The following is a 25,078-nucleotide window of genomic DNA, read 5'->3' as shown; positions in this document are numbered from 1 at the left end:
TAAGAAAACGTGATTTATGCTTTTTCCTTGTTTTCTCTCACTCTTTCCTTACATATTCGCCAAAAGCTTTTGACGTCATTGACCAACTGCAACCATGTTTGTAGGAGGGATAGAAATCTCCAAGACTGTAATGCTCCTACAGGTTTTGGGAAAATAGACAAACTGGGTAGAGAGAAATGTGTCGCTACCCTCTCTTGAGAGAGAGCTAATGCAACGCGAGTTTGGCACGGACCTGTTTTTTTCAGCACGTGCTTGGTCTGTGTTTGATAGGAGAACAGGAGATGGTTGTACGTACCAACGGGACTTGAGGAGACAGGCAGAACATTGGGCTGTTGTGGGAAGGGGATGGGGACTGAGAATATCATGGTTTGTCAGAGGGATGATGGGAGGGGAAGCTGGCTTCTCATGATGGGGGAGAGGAGAGTAGAGCTATCAGAACTGTGCTTTACTGCCTGCTGAAGAACTCGCTTGATGATGAGCTGGTAAAAGATATTTTGACCGTTAACCCGGGAATTATTGTCCTGATCAGAATTAGATGATACTATATTTCACTGGCTGCAGGGTTGCTTGACTCTTAGTTTCGTTTAGTATGTAAAATAAATTCTTCTGAAATTAAAAGAATAGCTTTAAGCTGTGATTAAATTCATATTTTCCCATTGTTTCAGGGAAAGAAATGGTTCTGATGTATTTCTTTGAAAAAACTAGAACTTAGACTTCACTTTCAGGAGTAAAGAGGAAAAGAAAGTGTGACTTGAGCTTAAGAAACAGGACTTTTCCATTTAAAGGCCATAGCGAATAAGTGCTTTTAATAGGGGAGAGATAAAACTGAAAGGGTGCTGTCTAAATATTTCTGTTTATAGCAGTTACTGTATGAAATATGTCCATTAATAGCCAAAGAGTAAGATTTTTCTCTCAGCATAAGAACAAAAGATAGTACCTCCCAAATGGGATTTCCTGTAAGCCCATTCCTCTGTCTTGTAACACGGAGTTATTAGTAGAAAAGCAGAAGGAGCTGGACTTCTGTCTAGAACGACATTTCTCTGGTTCTTTCCTGTCTTGCCTATATTTGCATTACCTATTAATTATTATAAACAGCAGACTGAAATTTACCTCATTATGTTAAACTTGTAAGATTTTATCAAGTCTCAGTGGAGAATTGTAGTATGTCCTGCTGATAGGTTTAGAGAAACTTCTGATAGACTTAGTGATGGTGAAAGTGAAGAAAACTTTATTAGCTCGCTACTTTCGTTTCTAGAGAATTCCCTGCTCAGTAATGTCAAATATACTTTTCAAGCCTTCAGTAACCAATATAGTCTTCACAAATTTTATAGTATTCACAAATTTTAATTCATTAATTTCAAGTATTAAAATACTTTCATTTTAAAATATCATAATGGACTGCAAAATAGTTAGGTGACTTTGACTTGTGCTTATTTTAAAGTAGTTTTCATAGTAACAACAAATATTCTAAAGGAAACCGGATTTTCCTCTGACTGTGAGTAGAAAAGCAAGTAGCAGCATGAATCACAGCTTCCAAGAACTGTCAGAATAGGAATGCAGATTCTCCCCCCCCACACACACACACGCTTTCCTCGCTGTCAGTTTTAATGTAGTAATGTGGTTTAATAAAGTTTTTCTTGCCATCCACAGCAGCAACATTCATTATATGTAATCAAGCTACTACTAGCAGTTGCATGGTTGAGGATGAAACGAGAGTTTGGAACTAGTATGGTAGTTCCAATGATAACTCTAATATCTCAGCAATTTTGCTTAAAATAACGTTTTCTGAAAATGTTTTTGTTGTTAAAATACTGTAGTTCGGTGTTTTTTAAAATTGTTTTTTTTTTTTTTCCAGCTCAGAGGCATTAGTTAAACATTTTGTGCAGCACTAAAGCTTTGCATGATGTTTCATAGATAATAAGATACAGTTCCAGCCTTGAAGAGCTTGTGATCTGAATTTCACTGACATAGAATATGAGAATGACCTCAGAAAAGGGGACAAGGATTCAAATGAATGTGAGTCATAGTGAGTGAATTAAACAAGTTGTCGTTTCTAAGAACAGAATAAGGTAGATCAGCAAGGAGGAAGATGAGAATATAGAAGCAAAAGACAGCATAAAGCAAGTCCAAATAGTACAGGGATTTGAAGGAAGAGAGGGAAACTGTTATTTTGCAGGATCTAGAAAGCATAATAAAATCAGAAGAGTCGTCTGAATCAAGATGAAGAGTAACTAGAAGGTGTTAGGAAATGGGGCAGGAAAAAGATATGTAGAAACTTATAAATTATGTTGATAGGTTTGGCTTTTATGAAGGAAAAAAAAGATGAGACAGGAAAAGGATTTGAGAATATGCTGGTTTGATCGGTTTGGCAGGAAAGTCAGGACACAAATTCTAGTACTAAGAATTTTTTTTAACCCCTGAAGAAATTTAGCTCTCAATTTAACTTCCTTTTAAAGTGAGTGGCAAAACAACAGGCAACTGTGCCTGAAAATTCAATCTCCAGCATTCATGTTGCTCTGACTACCTCCTATTACACCCAGTTTTTGTATAAGCTGGAGGACTTTTTATGAGTTTCAGTGCAGTTGAGGTGGGGCTATAGAAGCTTCTAACACCAAAGGTAATTGAGGCACTACCACTTTATCTAAGTCAAAAGGATCACAAACTTTTTTTCATTAAAGTAACTGAAATTGCTTTTCAAAATTATTTTAGTTAAACTGGTACTACCTTTATATGGACAATTAAATTTATGGTTGATTTATATTGAGTTATGTTAATCTTTGTGTTGCTGGCCTAAGAAATGAAAAATAATCTCTCATAAACTTGTATAGATTGTTTTTTAAATTGGCATCTAGACACTTTTCCTGCCCCACAGAGTATAGTTTGCCATTTCTTATCTATATACTGGTATTTGATTCAAAACATTGATTTCTAACATTAGAATATTTCATTTTACTGTATAAGTAAGTAGATGATAAAGGCTACCTTTCTTATCCCATTAGGCTTGTCTAGTAGACCTTCTTCAAACATTGGCATTCTTCTTCCCCAGCTTGACAGCTGCTTCTTTCTACATTGTATGTACTGGGGGACAAAGTGGTAAAGAACAGGGGTTTTGAAGTTCCTTTTCTTTGTTATCTTATGTCAAAGGAAATCTGCCTATCCTTGCATATGGTGGAAGAAGGAAATAGATTTATGTATACCTTAAAGGAGATACGTTGTCACATGGGAATGCTGAATAGAAAGTGTCAATAGTGATAACTAGCAGTAGTTTTCCCAGCAGGATTGTCAGCAGTAAGATTATATTACCAAATTGGTGCATGCGTGTTTAAAACACAGCACTGTATGTAGTAATACAGAATTTGTGATCTGTAGTAGATGGGGAGCTGTTTCTTTGTGGAATAAGTAGAGTGTTTGTGTATAGAAATATCTATTGTGTAGTTTGCTTCTGCTCAGTACAGCTTACTGAAATTAGTTTTTCATTAGTGAGGGGAAGATATTTGAGACTTTCTTATGCTGTTGTGTGCAATGTTCTCTGAGAGTTTTAAACTGTGTTCTGAGGTAGATCGCATGTCCTGTTTGAACCATAATACACACACATAGTTAAGATTGTATTGATGTATTTTCTTTCCAGAAATTTGCCTGGTGTATTACTGATGTTCTGCGAGGTCATAATATACCCCAAAGCAGTTGTAATATAATAATTGTAATATTAATGTTTTGTAGGCAGTGTTAGAACTGTAACTTTAATGTTACCATTAGGCTGTTGCATTTGTCTTGCAGATTTGGATTTCAGGCAGTGCCAGAGCTATGTAAAAGGTGGTATGCAATTTTGAAGTTCTCCTTCATGTGTATTTACTTCTTTATGTTGAATAGAGGAATTGGAAAGTGAAATTGTGGACAGTTTAGGGATGGAAATAAAGTGACTGAAATGGCAGGAGAGGAAACGGAGAACAGCAATCAAGGGCTTACCTCTAAAAGTTGTTTTGAATGGATTCATCTTTATAGAACTGTAGGTTTTTTTGTTGTTGTTGTTTTTCAGAAGACTGTGCCAAAGAAGACTTTTGCTCAGATGACATCACATTTGGACTACTAATGCTATCCGCCCACTCTACAAGGCACAATGCATTTCTAGGTAATTTAAGTAAGTATGTAGATTTTATTGCTACTAGAACAGTAACGCTTTAAACAGAAGCATCTCTCTTTCAACCTCAGGCAAGGTAGACATTCCACTTCAATTTGAGATTGAAATTAATGTTGTGTAGGGGCAAGAATAAACTTCAAATAAGCTTTTAATAAGCTTTCATCCTGTACACTGGAGCATGGAATGAAACAATTGAACTAACTGTACCTGAGCTGCCTTGGAAACTAGAAGGAAAAAAAAAAACCCACCAAACTTCATGATGGTAGTGTCCCCAGCAATGAAGTGTGCTAATGTGGCCCTGTGGTTTCTGGAGACTGAATTAATATCTCTCCTGGGGATGTGTTGCAGTGAATGAGCATATGTATTGCTGTGCTTACAGCTTTTTTGAGTGGCTTTTTTTCTTGCAGATGCTCTTTTTAAAGTGGCGATGGGCTTAATACCCCAGTAATGTAAGAATATATAGAAAGCAAAAGAATGCATCTTAATAGGTTCAAGTAGCAATATCTCTGATCATGCCATCTTACTTGTGAAAGGGTTGCATTTCCCCACCTCCTTGATTGGACACTGTGTACCATCCAGCTGAAAATGGGCCAGGAGGTGCAGATTTTCATCTTTGCAAGATTTGTCTTATCTTGCAATAAGGTTACTGATTGCTTTGTACATCCATAGTCATGCAAAGAGAAACATACGACAGACAGGGTCGTTTGTTTAAGGTTCATCTTATGAGTGACAAAGGGGTTTTGATTTGATGTATCATGAGGATCATGGCCATGGCCCCCTGTAGCCTTCATGTATGTGTTTATATGCTTTTTCTTTCTAAGTAGATACTATTGTTAAACTTTTACAGATGTTCCGTTGTTTTTTTGACTGGGTCAAAAAAACCCCAAGAAACTGATCTATTTAGGTAGATCAGACATTGTACCGATCTTGCTGAAACTGGATTATTTTGTCTTGCTGACAGAAAGCCTTCCTATATTCCTAATGGCTTATGCATTGGAGGTGTTTGGTCATGCATGAAGTTTGGTCATGAATGGAGTTACAGGTAGCAGTGCTTGTAGTTAATGATGCTTGACACTTTCTATTCTAAGACCCTGGTTTTAGTTGCTTATAATTTAGCAAGACTTAAATCATTGAGCAGTAATTCTTTGCGTTGTATATCTGCTTCAGCTAAAACTTTACCAAAAGTCAGCTTGTGTCTGAGAATGAGATGAGGGGGAGGAACGTACTGTTTTCTTGATTCAAAATGCGATGAAAATCTTACCACTGGGAAGACAAAGCACCTGCATATGTTAGAGCAAGCACTCAAGGTTTTAGTAAAAAACTTAAACTGTTATGCTGCAGTATCAGGCTTTTTTTTTTTTTTTTTGTGCCATCCCAAACTCTTACATTAGGCGGCACGATAGATTTCTGAAAATACGGTTTGTACCAGTTCAATGATTTGCCTAAATCCTTTTCATCTGTCCAGATCAGATGAGGTAGATATATTCCAAATCCTTTTAGTCATAACCAGACAGAGCTACTGAGCATGTTCTAGCTGGACTGTGAGAAGTAAACAGGCCTAATCTCCTCCACTCCATTGTAATGTCAGGTACAAACACTGAGTAAGGAGACTTTCTTCTGCACTCCTTGTGCTTTTCCTTAAACCCGTCCCTCATCTACTGTTGATTCTGTCCTTCAAATGCTGCTTCAGTAGTATATAACTTTTGTGCATTTTTCATTCAACTTTTCTATATACTTTGATTTTTTTTTTTCTTCTTTATTGCTGCTCTTGTGTTCAGAACAGATCATAATAAAATAGTTTTGAACAATGCATACTGTGTGTGGTTAAAAGTTAGGAAAGACTTCTTTTTGAGCATCCTGAAAACTTATGTGTGCTGTGCATCTTTGGTGTTGCTTTTCAGGTAACCTTTTTAGACATGAGGACCTGCTTTGTTTTATTAAGAATTTGTGTTTTCCAGGGTGTACTTCAGCTTTATTTACTGCTTGTCTCTCCATGGGCTGTTTTCTTTCACCTTTACATTTTCATTAGTCCATTTACTTGCGTTTCTTCCTGAGAGCTTTTTTTTTAACTTGTGCTGAAAATCCTCAGCTTAAAACTGTTCTTAAGTTAACAGAACTTTTGTGTTTACTTATATAAAAACATCTTTTTATACATTTTTTCTAAATGTTTTTCATAGAAGTGTGAAAAGCAAATAACTAAATAGAGAGAAAAGGCTTTTGACACTGATTTGTAGAAATAGAAGAGAGATTTGAAAGTTGTTGTGCTCTTTCCCACTGACTTGTGTGCATGTGTGAGTGCTTGCAGTAGTGCCTCTGTGCTTCTCTGGAAACATGCCCATGTCACTACTTGGGCAAAACACATTTACTCAGGAGAATAGTGAAGTCAAACCACTCTTACTCAGATTTGTTCTTACACACCTGCTGTAGAAGTGCAATGAATAAGGAGTAGCATCCCCACAATCAGAGCCCATCCACAAAGAATGGGAGATGTAGTATTGTAGGGCAGTTAGTTATCTTGGCTGTAATTATTGGGGCTGCTCTGCCTATCACAGTGAAGAAAAACTTCAACTCATTAAATCAAAATTTGTTTAATAGGATATAGAGAGCTAATGATCTGAAAATGGTCTCTTGGTTCCTAACTGAGATTTAAGGGAAATTAGAGATTGTTTCTGAGGAAGTGAAGAGATTATCCTGGGTTTTACATTTGGATCAGAGGAGTTGACTTAAATTAATGAAATAAAGTAGTGGAGTTGCTGACCAAAGCAAAGGTATGCTCTAGGCCAGGCAGAGAGGAGGGAGAGGTGCTATGTGGGAGAAATCACCGCCTTGTTTGTCTAAAGATTGAAATTATGAAACAAATGAAGGCAGACTTACAAGACAGGCTGGAGACTCATAGTTCCACTTTCTTTTGCTGAAACTAGAATGTATAGTGTGGAGGATATCTTAACATTTCCGCCCCTCCTTTTTGCTTATTATAGGACTGCACTGAACTTTCTTTTCAAATACTTTGGGATTTTTGTGTTGAAGTGACCTAAGAGGGTCTGGTGTTCATGAGTTACAGGAAGACGGAATTTGTGTTCAGTGTAGGAGTAAATGGAATGATTTATTGCTTCTTAGATTTTTATGGATTAAAAATGCAGTATTGAATTCATAATTGAATTACAGTTGAATTCATAATTCAATTACAGTTGAATTCTGTAATTGTTTAACAGGGTTTAAAAAAAATCAATGGAATAAGTTGTATTTAATGTTGATGAAAATTGCTGCTAACTGGTTTTTTTTGTTATTAAAACCAGAATTACTTACAAACTCTGGGTTTTGCTTTGAAGCCCAGGTCCACACAGAAGGAAGCTTCTGAAATGAAAAGGATTGTGGTTATAATTAAAATTTTCAATTTATGTTCATGTGAAGGTTTGTATAGTGTTGTTTTGTGGTTTGTTTTTTGTTTTTCTTAAAAGACAATTTTTCTTTAGGAATTGCTTTAGAGAGCTCTGACTTTCTTTTCATCTAAATTTTAGCAAATGCGGAGTGAAACCCATTCTTTCATTTGCAAAACTCTTCTGGAAAATTACTTGGGTGCTGTATATTGAATGTCAGTGAAACTAGGTGAGTCTGAATATTTTGATTATTCTAAGCAACTAATGAGTTAATTGTGTGTGGCAAAATCCTGTTTATAACTTACAACGCTAAGGGAAACTCTGGCATTTAACCTCAAATCTAGAAGATTAAATTATTACATAAACAAATGACATAGCTCAGAAAGGGGAAAAAAAAAAAAGGGAAAGATTAAGCAATATATTCCTGGCTTTACTCCTAAGGTAAAAAGCTGTGTATACACCAAATATATTTTTATCTAGTGTTTCTGTAACGAAGTTCTTCCATAACATAAGTTGCTTGATTAGTTTCCCTTAGCATTTCTGTCATGGTGTTCCTGTGGCTGTTCTCTGAGATGATGTTTAGAACCAGGCTAATATCAGTCTTATAGTAGACTAATATTTCTGTGTCATTAATCTGCTTTTTCTCAATTCACATGGTTGCTTAGCACTGGATTTAGAGATCAATTTGAATGATTGAAGCAAACACATGTTCATCTTTAGCCCTTTTAAATTTCATTTGAGTTAGGGCAAGTTAAATCACAGTAGTAGTGCTTACATGCCTGTCTCGGTCTACACCATCTGAATTTCCAAATATAAAAACAACACTGACAGCTCTGTCTGAAAGGTCAGAGATGCCAGAATCTTCAGTTTTCTCTTGCTATATTTAATAGCACAGGTAATAGGAGGAAATAAATAAATAAATGGGAGAAAAATCTGAAAGAAATAAGGGGGGAAACAAGAAAAGAAGTAAAATATTTAAAAGAAAAAAAAAAAAGACATAAAAGATGGAGTGAAGAAATGAAGCAAAGAGAAATGAAGCCGAAGTGGTAGGGCTATCCAGTTTTATGTTGTCTTCTGAATTCTGGAATAGGGGAAATAAATTCTTTTTGTGATAGCCAGTAGATTGCCATGTGAGGAGTTAAGAATAAAAACTTACAGAATTTTTCTAGAGTCTTTCAGTGCCCTCAAGTATTCTGTTTTGTGAGATGATACCTGCTTTGGTTAATCTGGTTTGGAAAGGTAGGATACAATTCCAGTGCATGCATTACCATTTTGATTTGGATCATTAATACTGTTTTGGAGAAAATCTCTCAATTATTTCCCCTTACCACATACTTGCTCAGGGTGTTTGAACTACATTCCTTTCTCAGAAAACTAGTTTTTAAGTTCTGCTGCAGGTGCAAAGAGCTCTTCTGCTCTACTGGGGACATACAGGTCTGAATCAATTATTTAATCACTGGAAAACTTTGAATGGCCTGTGTAATGGTGATGTTTGCTTCTGAAGACCAGGTGAAATCTAATCCAAAATAAACCTTCTTGAACAGCTAGCATGAGTGTCAGCACCAGCTGCTTTGATCTACTGCTCCATTTCTACTGCTCCAGATTACTTGCTAATGGAGACATAGCCAAAATTGTTCACTTTGGTTATAGGTCAGTAGATGAGGGCAATGAACATCTGTGATATAGGTGGATTTGTAGAATAGATACGTAAGTTTCGGTGCTAATATTTACAACTTTCAAAGTGCCACAAATGTTTTTTGCAACTTTTGTTAATACAAACTGTCAAGGAAACAGATAAATACTACAAGTTGCAGTAAATCAAATGGCGAAATCATAACTGCCTTCTGAAATTTTGATTGTTTAGTCTATTTTTATTCCCTGCTTATATTCTTAAATTGTTAAATATAGGAATATTCTGATTTCTTTCATTTCATAATTTTTATATAGAATTCTAAAGTTTGTATACTTCCTACCCCACGTGGTTTGCTTGAGCTGCTCATCTGCATTGAAAAAAAAACAGCTCCAGTGTTTTATTGTAGTCATTAAGTAGGAACAAGACAAAAAATGAAAGAAATGGTCTTCACAGGTGTTTGCAGTTCTTACAATCTTTCTGTGCATTGAGCTGTCATGAATCAAGACAGTTTTGTTTTGTTTTGTTTTTTTCCCCTGGACTGAATTCCTCAGTTTGAGGTTGTAGATGGCAGTTGTTAAGGTTTTGGAAATTTAAGTAATATTTAGTTGCCAATGTTAACTCATGTTATCTTGGAGTAACAGTTGTTAAGTGTTCTCCCCATCTGCCCCATGTAATTTTAAGTTCAGAGGTTCCTGAGAATTTTGTATACTTACTGCTAGTGTAATATCCCGCATGTCTAAGCCAATGATTAGGACTAAACTCAGTTGTATTTCATGTTTTTTAGATCTTTGCAGAATCTAGGCCTTAGCTTTCAGCATTTTTTCCAGAAAATTTCCAAGATTCAAGTAAGATTTCTATCAATAGGGACATTTAAAACAACAGCCCTTTAATATAATCATTAAAAGAAAATATCTAAGGTTGTAGCAGCACAAGTATCAGCAGCATTTTGGAGAACTTTTTTTTTTATTAAAGCCAGTGATTTTTTTCAAACGAAGTTATTTGCAGTGTTATTTAAATTGTTTTTATTCAGTCTATTCCCTCATGTTGTAACTGGCATAAACATATTATAAAAGTTAGCATATTTTATTTTCCTAGGCTTAAGCATCTCTCCCTTCAATTTGTATAATCCTTTCTAAAAGAGGCATTATTACTGCCACGTGTGTATGTAGCACTTCAGCTAGCAAAAAACCAATGCATTATGTAAAAATGAAAATTTAGTACTTAGCTGCTTCATGTAGCAGCTTTGGGAGGAGGCCTCACTGAGGCAGGTACAAGCCTCAGTTTAAAATGAAGAAAAATGTTGAGAGTCAAAATGTGAGAATTGTAAGCCAGCAAGTTATAAAGAGTCCTCATTATTTTAAGTAATCTTGTCTTATAAATATTGCATGGTTATGCTGAAGCGTATAGTTCATTCTCACTCTATTGGCATATTTGTTAATGTGTTAGGCATAACTGAACTGTTTCAAGCCTTAATGTATGCTTAAATACATACAGCTGTTTTACCCTGTTAGCATGTGGCCTCAACATATAATTTATATTAGCTTCAGGATTTCCTGTGACTATTGATAGCTTTTGGAATCCCCTTCCTCAATACCAGTGTTAAATAGGCTACTAGCAAGATCCTAGGTCATTGAAACCATATTCACAATGTTCTGAGCAGAAGATAATTGCCATTGAAAATAAAACCTGATTATAGTTTTACTTTTTGATAACTGATAGATTAACTGAAAATTGGAATAGCTATAATGCCTTTATAAATACTTTCTTAATGTTACTTTTCAGGACTTAAGTGCTGGACGATCTAAGTCAGGTTCTGTTAATAAAGTGGGAAAAGAGCCTGTGAGAGGTGGATTATCACATTTGCTTTGATTTAAAATATTAATTGTAAAATACGTCTAGTGCAACTTGATTTTTAACTAGGTCCTACTTGCTAGTTGAGATGGCAGTCTTTTAAGCAATGCTAATTTTAGCATCTTCAGTAATGACCTGGAAGGGAAGGTTCCAAATGTTTGCAAATAAAACATGGTGGTACTAATTTGGGAGGTGTTGAGAACTTGAGAGTGCAGAGGAGGCTTTGAGGGGCAAGAAGTAAGCATACCGAGATGTGTTTTGGTAAGTAGAAATAGTGTGGTCTGATCATTCTGTGAAAGAAAAGCTTGGGAAGTGGTAAAAGAGAAAAAGAAAAAAGCTGAGGAAAAGAGTTTACAGTCATGTAAATGTAGTGAGTATGGTCCCAAGTAGTTGATATAATTTTGTGCTGAGTATTGTAGATGGTAAAAGGGACTAATAGTTCTCACATAAATAACTTTGAGGACTCCTCTGAAACTTTTTAAAGTTTATATGGAAGTATCAGGACAGAATCTGAATTTCCAAAAATACAAAAAGGAGCTGCACCTTTTTTTTCCCCCCCATGACCTAATCCTGAAATTTCTTATCTCGAATATGGTAGCAGCAAAGCTTAAAAAAGCTTGGCTTAGAAATTCCTCAGTTATAGTATGTTTTATGCCTTTCAGTCAATATTGTGATCTTAAAATATTTTTGAAAGAGCTGGGGGAATGGGAAATAACTGACAGATTTGTTGGGTGTTGAATTAGTCTGCAAGGTCCAGAAAGCCTGCATTTAAAAAATTCCTAATGCTTGAAGAGTAATACTGTCATCGTAACTAATCAACTTAATTAACAATTAAATTGACTGGGCTCAACATCTTGAAGAGCATACTGATCTATGGGAACAAGGAATTTGTTTGGTCTGCTTTCGCTGCCTCTCTGGTGACCCTCAGAAGGTGAATTCAGTAGGTTTTCTGGACTCGCTTAGTCAGCACGAGCTCTGAAAGTTTCTGCTCATGTCAGTAGCAAGCCACAGAGGAGGAGTGCATGCTGCTGCTGCTCAGGAGAATGAAGAAAGAACTTGGGCAAATTTGATATCTACACAAATTGATAATGTTTTAGAAACACAGAGTGCTAAAGAACAGTTGGTTAAATGTTACAGTGCTACTTCAAACTATAATTTTCCTTTGAACAGTGTTTACTGAACATTCAGAAATTCAGTTGTGTTCAGTGCTCTAAGATTTGAATACTTAAGTAAAGATGTTCTTCCTTTTTATTTCCGTATATATGCAGAATGATTGCAGTAAAATTACGTTAAATTTAGAGTTGACTTTATATGCTATTTTCTATTGCTGCATTGCTGTTTCTGCTTAGTGCAGGCAGTACTATCCCTTTTGTTAAAATAATGCACCATCCTTCCTGCCTGAGCAAGTCTAATTATTGACTAAATATTGACTAAATAATAGTCTCAATTATTGACTAAATGTTGGCTGATGTTCCATTTCCTTCTGATTCTTGCTTATACCAGGGTGGCAAAAGCATACCTAACATCTATCCCCAAAGTGGTTGCAAAGTGTGTTGCAAATAGTTTCCAGGGACAAGAAAAGTGAAGGCTTTCTGCCTTGGTTTTGTCCATTTTTTAGCCAAGACAACAGTTAAGACATTTCCTCTCTGCACCAATTGCAAAACTTTTTTATTTTGTTTTTTCCCTTTTCTATTAAGGCATTTGTTGCCTGTGTAATATGAAGGACTTGTCCTGTATCTCAGGTTTTGCAATCGCTGTAATTCCAGTTGAGCCTGGATTGTTATATCGAAAGTTCTGACAAAAGAGTAACTCTAGTGTTTTGTTTAATGAAATTAAGGAGTAGTGCAATGCAGGGGTTTGGAATTCTGTAACTATAGTATTGAGTTTTTATTTAATGTACAAACTTGCTTTTTCTATAACAGGTAGTTTGTATTGGGGGAAAAACTGAAGGATGCACTGGCAAACACCAGAATTTTAGAAAGTCTTTACTTTTGTTACATCTTGTTAATCTTATGAACATAACAGTAAGCATGCTAAAACAGAAGCGTATTTTGCCACATCTTTTTTTGAATACACCGAAGTTAGCATCCCCTAGCGTTTCCCATATTTTGTTTTGTTCTGTTTTTCTACTACCTCATTCTTTTTTCTTTTGTTACTGCTTTCTGGTGTCCAGGATGAAGTGCAGGACTTCTAGGGGAAAGGGGTGGGGGGAGACAGGGAGGAGGAGCTGCTTGTTTGGTAATTTTTTGACTTGGACTGTGCTTCAGTGTTGGAGCTTAAAATGGTCCTACTCTCTCATTTTATGGAAATGTGAATGTGAAGCCTCACTTCTTTCTTTTTGAAGACTCTTTCCAGTGAAGTGCACTGCCTACTCCATTCTTCAGGCAGTCAAACAGTCCACTCTTCATAGAAGCTTTACAGAATAATTTAGCTGTGCATGAGTCACCCATGCTGGGAAATCTAAGCATCAGAAGCACTTCCACAGCTGCACAAATCAAGGATTGTGCAATGAACTTGGAAAAAATTATGCCCATCACTAAATATTTTTAAAGTATTTTATTTACATGTTTGCATTTCTGCATGAGATGGATAATTAAGTTTCAGATTAAATACTAGCTTTCTGAAACACCTGTCACTTGTTCTTGTGTGTTGCTGTTAGCAACTGTCCTTTTTTTATATATGTCCATTTGGTACACTTGTACAATTCTAAGACCTACAGACAGCTGCTGTTGGTATAAATCATTCTTTCATTAAATTTTCTTAGTTTCATATTACTCGTTTAGGTGAATACCCTTGTATAAGTATCTGTACTGAGGATCATCTTAAAACAGTCACAGTTCATGCTAATTAACATGTTACTTGATAGATAGGTTGATAACTACTTAGCAACACGTCAGGTATGTATACTCCTGTGCTTTACATTTTGCCTGAGTTTCCCATTGACTCTAAGGCTGAGTTCTGCATTCAGAAGCTGATCCATGAGTCTGGATCAGTGTATATAAACAAACCTCATTCTGTCCAAAAATTTCATTTGTCATGGGTTGCCACATGAGATACAGCAATGCATGGGGAGAGTACAGATGTTTCATTTAAATATGAAGCAGACTTCTCAAGTAGTAGCTACAACGCTTGTTTCTTTGAGCACAAATTTAAATCTCATTTTTTCCTAATTTTGTTCTCTGGTAGTAATTTAACACATGGTGTAGGTCAGCATGAAATGGCATTATTGCCAAAAAATGTCTAACCTGGTGATTCACTGCTTCCCCTTCCCCTGTGCCAACACAGCTTTTGAGCCGCCATATGGTGAAACGAATTTAGCTGATTTAGATGAATGAAACAGTGTTTGGGTTAGTTTTAGTTTGGACCAGTTTTAGGCTGTGTTGACTGTGTGATCACAGATACTAATGCTAGCAGAAGAGAGGGAATTTAATATGGGTGTGGAAATGAGTGGTCAAAATAATGATCAAAGGCTAACATTATGAAAAGTTGCAGCTTGACCAAGGAGTTTGGTAAAAGTGCTTACAAATATAAATAACTGTTAGGGTGTGAAGTGCCTAGTATCTGTAGCCATGTAGTTACCTGCATGGTCTATGTATGTATTGGTCTTGCTATCTTATGTGTGGTAATTCTTCACCTGCGGACCGATTCAGAGGAAGTAGTCTGTTTCTCCCACATCCTAGGTGAGTACCCTGTCCATGAGTTAGGAATAAGTCTGTCACCTGTTTAAAAAAACAAACAAAAAACCAAATCAACAACCCAACTTGAGATCATTTTATTGGGTTGTCTGGCATGGCATGCCGCTTTCCCTCTGCCCCTTCCACCCCTTTTTAATGTGTCCATGACTGAGAAGTGGTAAGATGTTTCTTGATGTCTGGATGTTCTAGATAATGATATCTTAAAGGAATAAGTTGTTGATATGAAAGAGTTGGTTGCCCCTTAAAAGGTAAGGTGGATTATAAATCAAGCAAAACTGATTTAAGACTCATAGCTATATCCTTAAAATTTCTCCTAAATAGACTGTAAAGGCATGGGATGCAGAAATCACTTAACTTCTTACAAGACCCTCTTGGCCATCTGTTGATTTCTTGGTTTTCTGAAGATATTACAATGCAATAGTGAGATATGCAAAAAGTATAAGTGTTCATTTGGATATAAAAGCTAATAAGTCTTCATTGGGTAGATTTTTCTGGTCTAGGATAGAATTTTAGAAAGATTCATTTGTGTGAATTTCAAAAACTGCTTTTTAGCTACCTTTCCACCTCGCAACACACACATGCATACTTAAAGTCTGGCAGTTAAGGTGCTTGCCTAACATGTAGGTTCATGTTTTTCTGCAAGATTAATTGTAGTGGATGGCTGAGTGTTTGTTTTTGTTGCAGTAATAATAATTGTAAAGTCTCATTTCCTAAATTTAAACATGAGTTTATATCAACACCGAGCAGCAATTTTGTATGGAATGGAAGAAGAATTTACTTGGCGTTATCTTGCTTTGAATGTGTAATAATTATGTCTGTTGAATTTGGTAATGAATTTTCTCCAGGACAGTTTTCAAAAATTAGTTTACTTTCTATATCTAGACATTGTTCTCTCTTGTTGTTGGGGTAGAGGAAAAACAGTGTTCAACTCTTTGATCTGTCTCATTTCTCGGTGAATTTTCGTGTCTATTTTTCAGTGTAGGAATAAAGTGTTTAATTTTTCCTCTTTGGTTAGATTTATTAGTATTCTTGGTATTATTTATGCTCTGAGGAAAAAATGACAAATCATTTTAGACAAATTGTTGTTTAAACTAACATCTGTATCTGATACAAAACATATAAAATTGCTAACACTGTCTCATAAATATGCACATTTGTAATTGGATGAATCATTTCAAAGTGTTGTTAACTCCAGGATACATATCTTGGTACCATATTTTAAAGGTTTCTTCCTTAAATTTCTGTTAATATTGATAAATTGTCAAGTGAAGAACTTTTTTTTTGTCTGGTAACTTTATTCTGTCGAAAATCATTGTTTTGTATGTAGCAGACAATTTTCTGGGATAATTAGTAATATTCAGTGGGAATTTAAACTTTTGAGCATGTGTATATGGTATTTTTTCCCCTTTTGAACTTCTGAAAAAAACCTGTCAATTGCTTACCTTCTCAGTTCTATTTAAGGAGCTGGAAGAAGGAAGCTGGGATTTTATTTGTTCATTGTAAAATATACCAAGTTTAGATGCCTCCTGTGAGAGAGAATAGCAGAATCTCCAGATTTTACACCATCTACAGCACTTTTTCCACAGCGCAGTGTTTATTTACTATCTGTTCTTGAGCTGACTGGCTGCAGGATGTTTCTGCCCAGAATCCCATTAAAGGAAATGGAGATTTACAGATGTGCAAACACAATGCATACACTTAAGTCTAACCCATGGTTCCCTGTTACAGATCCAGCAGTGGCAGATGTAGTTAAGAGGTTCCTGCTCCTCTTTGTAGAGGGGTACTGTTCCTCAGCTGTGCCAATTTTCAAAGGTACATGAAGCCACACTCTTTAATAAGAACAAGACAATAAAGATTGTATTTAAAACTGTGTGATATGTGGGTTGTTTTAGACACATCATTTCACAAATCTACTTCAGTGTGTGGCCAGAGCTGAAGGGGTGTGCCCTTCCAGTAAAAGCCACAGAAGGGTGGCAAGAAGCAGTGTGGAGCTTTATAAATAAAAGTGGGTGCAAGTGGAATCGTAACATGTAGCCACAGTCTTTCTCTTGTACAGACTAGTGGCACAGGATTTACAAGCATTATTTCTGCCACACTTACGGCTTTGTTATTGAAGGAAGGGGATCTCCAGTAAGGAATTGTGACTACAAAGGACTGAGAAAGTATTTTAAATGAGAATATGGAAGAATAGCAATTGTTTCTGATGACTGGATCATTAAACACTGCCTTTCGAATTTATTTTATAGACTTAGGTTTGTACTCTTTCTTGATTATCCTTTACAGTTTTCTGAAACATGGAGAGTGTTTACTGACAAACTCTGAAAATCAGTATTATAATTACTTTCTTTTAATAATCTTTGTTAATAGTTTGAAGGGAGTGCATAAACAACACCTCAGGTATCTCCAAATGTAGTTAATTTGGATCCTAGAAGGCAAAGATAATACAAGCAGCCTGGAAGGGGATGGAGGGGCAAAAAAGCCTGGTAAGTGCTTCAGCACCCTACTGTCAAGGACCAGTTTTGTTAGAAGCCTGGCAACCTGCTGAGTGCTTTCCTGGTCACTCCCAGGGAGTTGGAGGGGCAGGCTGCTCCCAGGGGAAGGCAGCCAGGCTCCGTCAAGTGCCCAGATTGCCAGCGAGTTCTTGGAGAGGAGGCAGATCTGAGGACGAGACGAGAAGTCAAATCAGCGAGTCAGGCCAGAGCAGTGGTGTACGTGACCAGGCATGGGCCAGGCTCCAACGTAGCCCAGGCGAAGAGTCAGAGGCTTCTTACAGCTTTCTTGCACATATCTTCACTGCAGTCTGAACTAAGATTAGAGCTGCACCCTATCAGGGAGGGAGCTGTGGGCCCATCTCTGTGGTGAGGAAGGGGAAGGAGATGCAGACTCCAGAGAAGAGTGGAATGGTGGTAGCAGAACAGCTGATCAAGCAGAGATCAACTCAAATGATCTGGAACAGAGGAGTGGTGGGCAGGGGTGTTTCCTCTAACCGTGAGCTAGAGAGGTGGAAATTGCAAACTGCATTCAGTCCCAAGTTACAGAGCAAACTTCTCTCCTGATGGCAGGACAGTCTAATACATGAAGAATGCAGGAGAGAATTTCTTTTTCCTCTAATCCTCATCATCTATGTTTCTAGGAGGATATTATTTACAGTGAGTTTTACCAAACTTGTAAGAACAGCTTGCTTAGGTCTATTACCTTTGCAGGGAGTAGACAAGGACACATCTGTATGACAAACCATTTCTAAGAACGTAACCTCTTTTCACCTCTGTGGTTGCTATGTTGCCTCCTACTCATGGTGATCTGTAGGGTCGTCTAACTGCTGCTGTTTATTTGGACTATCTACAAATAGGTCTGTGGGCAAATAGTATGCACTCTTTCAAGTGCCATTGTAACTCGACTAAATCTGTGATATCACTGACCATTACCACAACAGGCCTCCTACCAGGCAGTTCATCTCTCCTATAGACTGCTTGGCCTTGCCCTCTTTCCCAAAAGTCCCTCAGGAACAGACTTGAGACTGGATGAGTTATTCTGATAATGGCAACCCACACCGCCTGTCATCTGTCCTACTGCCCTTTCTTCATTATATTGTACACAGATGCGTCGTTGTCTACTCCCTGCAAAAGTAGTGGCCCTAAGCAAGTTGCTCTGCCAGAGCAGGCTGCTCGTGTCCACTCACAAATTTTGCTATTAAAAGCCCATCTGGGATCAAGTTGTGTGGATGTCTGCACTAGAAGCAGCTCTCTCCTACTCTGTTTTCATGTGAAGCAGGTGAAGACGTACACCTGGTGTTACAGTGCATTTATCTACAGAAAATGACATTTCTGGAATGTGTCAGCTCTTCTGCACAAGTACAGACCAAGATTACAGTTGGTTTGTTGGCATGATAGAGAAAAGGTTGCAATATATGACTATTCCCAGCTGCTAGAATAACCTTTTCAGCTGCAAAGTTTGGACAGCATTTCTTGAAATTCCTTTCAGCCCTATCTTCTGATATTTTTGTTTGGTTTGCCTTTTTTTTATTTTGAGGTAGAAAATGAGAGACATATGTCCATTTTAAAAACATAGTATTTTAACAGATAGCCTTTGATTAGTGAGAAGGGATCAATCAGTCATTACCCTAATTTGCTTTCTGTTGGTGTGTATACCATTGCAAGCAAAGGAGCAAGTATCTCGAAACCTGTTAGCTTGTTCTATTAGGCCAAACTGTATCTGATTCGAGAGCAGGTCATGGTTTACCTGTCTAAACATCTCTTGCTCTCTACAAAAGTCTATGGTTACTAGAGAGGAACTAAACCAAAATAAGTTCTTCCCCTTCTCCGCCCCTCTACCCCACCTCCAAAAAAGAAAAAGCTAAAGAGAAAAATGGTTGGGCTGGGGGTAAATCTATGAAGCAAAGAGCAAAATGGAAAACATGAGTGATAGTGATGTGCTATTCTGGGGACAAGATAATGGATGGATCTCTGCTTGCCCATTATGGTGGGATGTCCCAGTAGAGTAAAACCCCAGAAGTTCATAATCCGAGTTATCAGAAGCAAATGTTTCTTTGCTCCTGGAAAGGAGTGTCGAGAAGGTTTATAATTATCCTCAGAATCTGTATAATGAATAGGGCTTTTGGTGCTGGCTTAGCTGTTGGCTCACAGTGTGATTTTTCTGCTCTTTGGCTTGCTTACCCTGGTATGTAACTAGTGTTAGAGCTCTGCTGGGGCATCAGGTGCTGTGGAAGCACAGACTGGTGTGCTGTGATTTTGATTCTTTAAACAAGATCTTCTCTAAAGCTAATCCTCAGTGATTATAACTACTAGTTTTTTTCCCCTGACAAAATGGGATTATGGCAGCGAGATCAGGTTGTATTAAAGAAGTTAATCTGTTTCTGTTTGCAGAAACTGTAGTGTTGGAAAACTGTATTGTTTCCTGTATTTTTCCTGTGGTCTTTCCTGGGTGAAATTATTTGTCTTAATAATACATGTCACCGCACATTAATTCTGTCTGAGGGCTGTAATCTGTAAAGTCATGAAAATATTACTTATAAACCCAAGACATTTATGTAAAAATCTTTTTTTACAATATAAGGGCAATGCTGATTCTTCCTCAAAAACATTTAGCAATGTTACTGTTATGGTGAAGTGCTGGAGACGTAAGGGTTTCAGTCACTGACTATATACAAAATTAAGTACAGGCAACACATTGACTATTGTCCAGTCCTGACAGAACATCTGTCATGAGCAAGACTGTAGTGTAATTTCACAGTTTGTTCAGTCTTTGAATTTGTTTCTAAGATTTAATATCGCCAACGTGCATACCAGTGTTGACAATAAAATTGGACTGAAGTTACTGAAATTCTTTCAGTCTAAAACATGGAATGTTTTATCACATGGTGTGAGCTTTTCACTATTACCTTAGGTTGGATTGTGGCTTTTTACCCTATGACTTATTCAGAACCTTGTTTCTTTGGCCAAGCAATAACTTGGCACCCAATAACTTATTGCCTCTCCATGAGTGATAAGTCAGCATAGTGCAGAAGTTGCAGCGTTGCTAGTTTTTGTGATTTTGCTACAGATTGAGCAATGTTGTGTATTAATAGTTTATATATCCATGGCAGCAGCTAAGGTTTTTGATTGAGGACCTCAGCTTTCTTAAAGATAGTAAGTTTCTAGCCTTCTTGATTGCAGAAAAGTTTGAAAACGTGCACTGAATGTGTACAAAAGACACAGTATCTAGAGGCAAATACACATAATTCACTGTATTTAAAAAAACCTCATGAATTGTGGAGACAGACCCATGACCTTTGAACACTTGTGGCTGACAATGCTGGCGTGTAGGCGTGTTAACCTTTCTGCTGGCTTTCACACGCATGCCATTTCTACTGAGTTAGAGATCTATGTGGTTTTGGTTACAAAAGCTTTTCCACTGTGATTAGCTTTCCTTTTGGTCTGGTTTAAGGTTGCTTATGTTCATTTATGACATAAGCATATTCCTTTCCTCCTCATCTTAAAATCCCTTTTTGAAATATCCTTAAAAACTTCCCTTTTTTTTAGTTCTGTTTTAGACATTATCAGATACAGTTCTGTGCTTAAGTCCTGTGGTGTTTGTCTTAAGAGTTTAGTTGTGATTTTTTTAAAAATGCACCTCTACATACTGCAGAGATGAGGTCTAAACTTTTCCTCATTAGAACTCTGTTAGGAGCTGGGTGAGAGTTGGCAGAGTTGTTCGACTCCAAGCAGTTTAAAAACACAGGTTTCATGTTGCAGTCTCTGTAACCTAGACTTCCATGGGACTCTTTGTCACTACTAATGTTTGCACTTGTCAAACGGAACAAAACAGAATAGGAGAGGAGGCTGTAAGCACCTAAAAAAGTAGGTCAATGGGCCAGCAGGTTATTTGGCCAGAAAAGAACGAGTGGCTTCACTGAATCATGCTGTAATTGTTTTTCTCCTGTTGGCTGATTGTTCTGCTGTGCTTTAACTTCCTATGTTAATATTTGCATCTGTGTTTTAACCGCTTAAGAGCCTCTGTTAGGTGCAGGAGAAGGAGAAACCTAACTTTTCTAATCAAATAAGAGATAATTCTGGTGTTTTCCATAAAATCCATTAATTAATTTAAGAGTAGCATAAGCTTAGTTTTTAGATCCCAGCTTCATTTTTAGAATTTAATATACTTTAAAATAAAATTTTTCAGAAGTGGTACAAGTACATTGTATAGCGAATACATTTTATTTGAAGAACAGTAAGCAAGGCAGATAGAAACGGGATAAAGATGAGAGAAAAAACTGATTTCATGTAACAAAAATGTGGAAAGTAGCATGGTTCAAGGGAAGAAACTTACAAATGAAATGTAGTGGTATAAAGAGACTGGAAGTTGGTGATCACTTATACTGGTGCTGAGTTTTTTTATGGAACGAGTGCATTTGTGAAGTAAGTTTGGAATACATTATTGAAAGTGTTTTTGAAGTGGGTTTTGAAAGAAGGGGTTAATGGCTGTGTCTGAGGGAGTAGCAATAATGCAGCTGGGCAGCTTTCCTAGTTGCCAGCAGCAGCATTCTATACAGTCTGGAGTCCTGAGAGTGGCGATTTTGGAGACTTGGAGAGGAGAAGATGTAACTGAGAAAGCCAGGAGAGGCCCAAGTAAGAGTTTCAGCGGAAAAGGTGTTTAAATAATGGTATAAAGATATACTTTGAAGGTCACAAGTGGAAGTGAAGACATAGGTGGTGATACCAAATTCAAAAGTAAAAATGACGTCAAGATTAAAGATAGGCGTAAAGTGATAGCTTAAAGTAGAGATGAAATTGTGTCAGAATATCCTGATTATCAAGGAGAAGAGCTTTAAAACAAGGTGAATTCGGATAGTGAAATACTTGGGATATTTTTAATAAGCAGAATATTGCATTTATAAATTACTCTTGTTGGAATGATTACTTCTCTTTTATTAAAAAAACCCAAGTGATCATTTTAAAACTCATTGATTTTAAAACTTTCCTTTTTTATTTTTTTACAGTTCAGAATTTAATGCTTTTCTGCAGAAGAGGATACTTGTAACTCCACATTGTTCTTCAAAGCAACCAGGTTTCATCCTTAAACCTCACACTTTAACAAGTCCTAAAGCGTAAAAGGTAAATTTGTACTCTTATAATTAATAAGGTTCCTGTGGCTTTCAATTATCAACACTGAAGGGCTGAGTAGCAGTGTTAAGTAGTGTCTTTTGTTCTCCAGAACATAACTGAATTTGAATCTCAAAAGTAGACATAGTCCTTGATTTCTGTAGTGTTTGCTTTAAACTTGGCTGGTTTCATTGGAATTATCTCTGCAGTCTTATCCATTGGCATGTATAAGCGCTGAGAATGTTCAGTGTCTTGCAAATTTGGATGCAAAGACAGAAGGGTCAGACCTTGAAAAGTGAGAAACAAATGCACTACAGGTGCATTTCCTGTAGTCTTTATGTTCTTTTAACTATTTGTCTTGGATACCAAATCTAAGTTGCAAGTTCTGACATAGGATCTGTATACTGTAACAAGCAAATGATTTTGTTGAATTCTAGAAATAGAGTGCTTTGTTAAAGTGAAAATACTGACTTTTAAATTCTGATTCTGAATAATGAAGATGTCAGTTATGTCACAGGTGAAAGTTTTCTGTACTTAGCTGTACATGTATTTTTCTTTTGCAGATTAAGAGAACAATGTATCATTTGTCCTACAGAATTTCATATTACGCTTGATCCCTATAATGTTAGGGATCAAATTTGTTTAAAAATTAACACAGGGCTAAAAGTGTAATTAGTGCATACCTGTATTAGTGCATACTATGTAAGCTAAATGAAAACAAGTTTCTAATTGGTGTCTTGATTTTAAACTTAATTCCATGCCAGTGATTACTGCTGAGCAACCTGTCTGTTGTGTGCTTTTGACAAAAATTCAGACAAACACTTCTTCATAATGTACTTTTCTCATGCCATTTCTGGCTGGTTTTCAAATAGTGCAACTCCATTACTTTATAAACTTGGCCAACTAATTTGGAGAATTTCATTTGTCAGTATGGCCAGTGTAATTGTTATTTTGAAGAATTGGAGTGAAGGAATGGTTTGCTTCCAGTGTGTCTTCAGAGCACGAGATGTTGGAGAATAAAGGCAAGACGTATTAATTGAAGAAGTGGGTAAGAGGGCTCATGGGGCATTTGGGCAAAACCGCATGCACACCTTGCGATGCATCTTGAAAGAGATTGTGCTGCAGCACAAGCTCTCCCGTTCACTTTCCCGCTGCACCCAAGTTATCAAACTTTGCGGGCAAAAATACTAGTCTTGTGAAGCAAACCTGCATAGTATGTGGCTGTTGTAGACTCTGAGACCGTTTGGTTGAAACATAAGCTTTCTTCCTCAGTTTCCCCATATATTAAAAAACTGGGATAAGATTTTCCTGGAACATTTTGCAGACTGTCTGGATCATGGAGTTGCTGCCATATTTCTTGTGGTATTAACACTGCAAGTTCCACTGGATTTGGCACTCTCAGAAACAAACAAATCCTTCCTTCTCAGAAACTATGAGTCACTGAAGTGACTAAAACCAGCTCCTTTGAAATAAATGCAATGCCTTTTTACTATTAAGTTTGTAACATAGTAAAAATTCCTGAAGATCTGCAAGTTCAGCTCATATAAAACTTCTTGCTGCCATGCAGTTGTTCCTTAATCATTGACAATGTTACAATCTTGCTGCTCCGTTTAAGCAGCCTCTGACAACTGACTTTTCTATATCAAAGAAAAAGGTTTAATTGTATTGGTTTATGTTTGACTTTCAACCCTTCTGTAACCCGTGTAATTTTGTAATTTTTGGTACTTAAAAGTAGGTACTTGTTGAATTAAATACTTACTTTAATTTTGTATTCCTATGCTCACTATTAATATTTAATTCACATTCTTTATTCAAAATCATATGTACAGCTGGAAAACCAAAAGCTTCCTGCTGAAACTTTGTAATGAGTAAGTGACTGCTTTAAGAATGGCCAGGTTAATTAACTTTCTCACAGTATGGAGAGCACATTCTAATACGTATCTTATTGTTATTATTTCACAAGTCTATTATAACAATGTGCTCAAGAAAAAAATACAGTAAGAAATAAATTATAGCTGTAAAATGCTACATCCCAAATACTTTCTGTTTGCACAATTTCTAAATATTACTACTGAGGAGTGTATTTTACATCTGTTCGACCTTCAAAATTATAAGTCTTTTAGGTAAAAGTTAAAATAAAAATGAAAAGCTATATCTGAAGTCAGAGTCAGAAAAAGGTTTGTATTGGTTTAGTCCAGACTTATTTATCGTGGCATTTAATAAAACAGTGTTCTCTTGAACTCTCTGTCATGTAAAATGAGGTATTAAAGTCCAGGTTATGATGGTAATGGAGACTGCATTAGAGAAGGTAGGAGGGCAGAGCAGAAGGTTGGAAGAGAAGGGAAGATTAAGAGCAGCTTATAGAGCAAATGAAAACTTCATGCTCTACTGAAGAACATGTTTGTTCCTCCACAGTCACATTTTGATATTTTTTCTTCTCTTATAGGCAAACGTACAAATGTCTACCACAAGACTAAAGTGTGATATGTTATGTTTTTTACCATAAGCACCCATAAAATGAGCTCCATTGCAGACAGGTATGTTAATAGATACTGAGAGTTTTGGGGGAATTACTGTTCAATGCTTTCTTTAATGATATTTTTCTTATGGTTAATATATAGAGAATATTAATTTATGCAAAAAGTAAGAGGAGTGAGTTTTTGGCTATTTTTGACAAAGTTATTTTGGCAGTTGTTAGACATGTTGTTTTGATTTTTATTGTTTGAGATGAATCTTAAAATGTATTACTTGTTTTCAGCCATGAACAGCATCTGTGCAAGTTGAGC

The 25,078-nt window shown here is 36.6% G+C and overlaps 1 protein-coding gene across 5 annotated transcripts in view; it reads left to right on the top strand.

The window, feature by feature from the left end:
- Window positions 1-25,078, top strand: part of CLOCK (clock circadian regulator) — a 68,660-nt gene that overhangs the window by 7,143 nt on the left and 36,439 nt on the right. For 2 of the 5 annotated variants that reach the window (XM_076336275.1, XM_076336270.1), the window contains exons 2-5: window positions 4,037-4,138; window positions 7,657-7,744; window positions 22,190-22,304; window positions 24,739-24,829. In XM_076336275.1, the coding sequence (XP_076192390.1) occupies window positions 24,783-24,829 (47 nt within the window). In that variant the 5' untranslated portion in view covers window positions 4,037-4,138; window positions 7,657-7,744; window positions 22,190-22,304; window positions 24,739-24,782. Of the gene's footprint in view, window positions 1-1,943; window positions 2,017-4,036; window positions 4,139-7,656; window positions 7,745-22,189; window positions 22,305-24,738; window positions 24,830-25,078 lie in introns of those variants that run through there. The other 3 variants (XM_076336271.1, XM_076336272.1, XM_076336273.1) reach the window with 3 other exon arrangements.

The sequence above is a fragment of the Aptenodytes patagonicus genome, chromosome 4 (assembly GCF_965638725.1).
Source record: "Aptenodytes patagonicus chromosome 4, bAptPat1.pri.cur, whole genome shotgun sequence".
In the NCBI taxonomy this organism is placed as follows: Eukaryota; Metazoa; Chordata; class Aves; order Sphenisciformes; family Spheniscidae; genus Aptenodytes; species Aptenodytes patagonicus.
The sequence above is the reverse complement of the archived record's forward strand: the minus strand, read 5'-3'. Positions and strand labels throughout refer to the sequence as shown.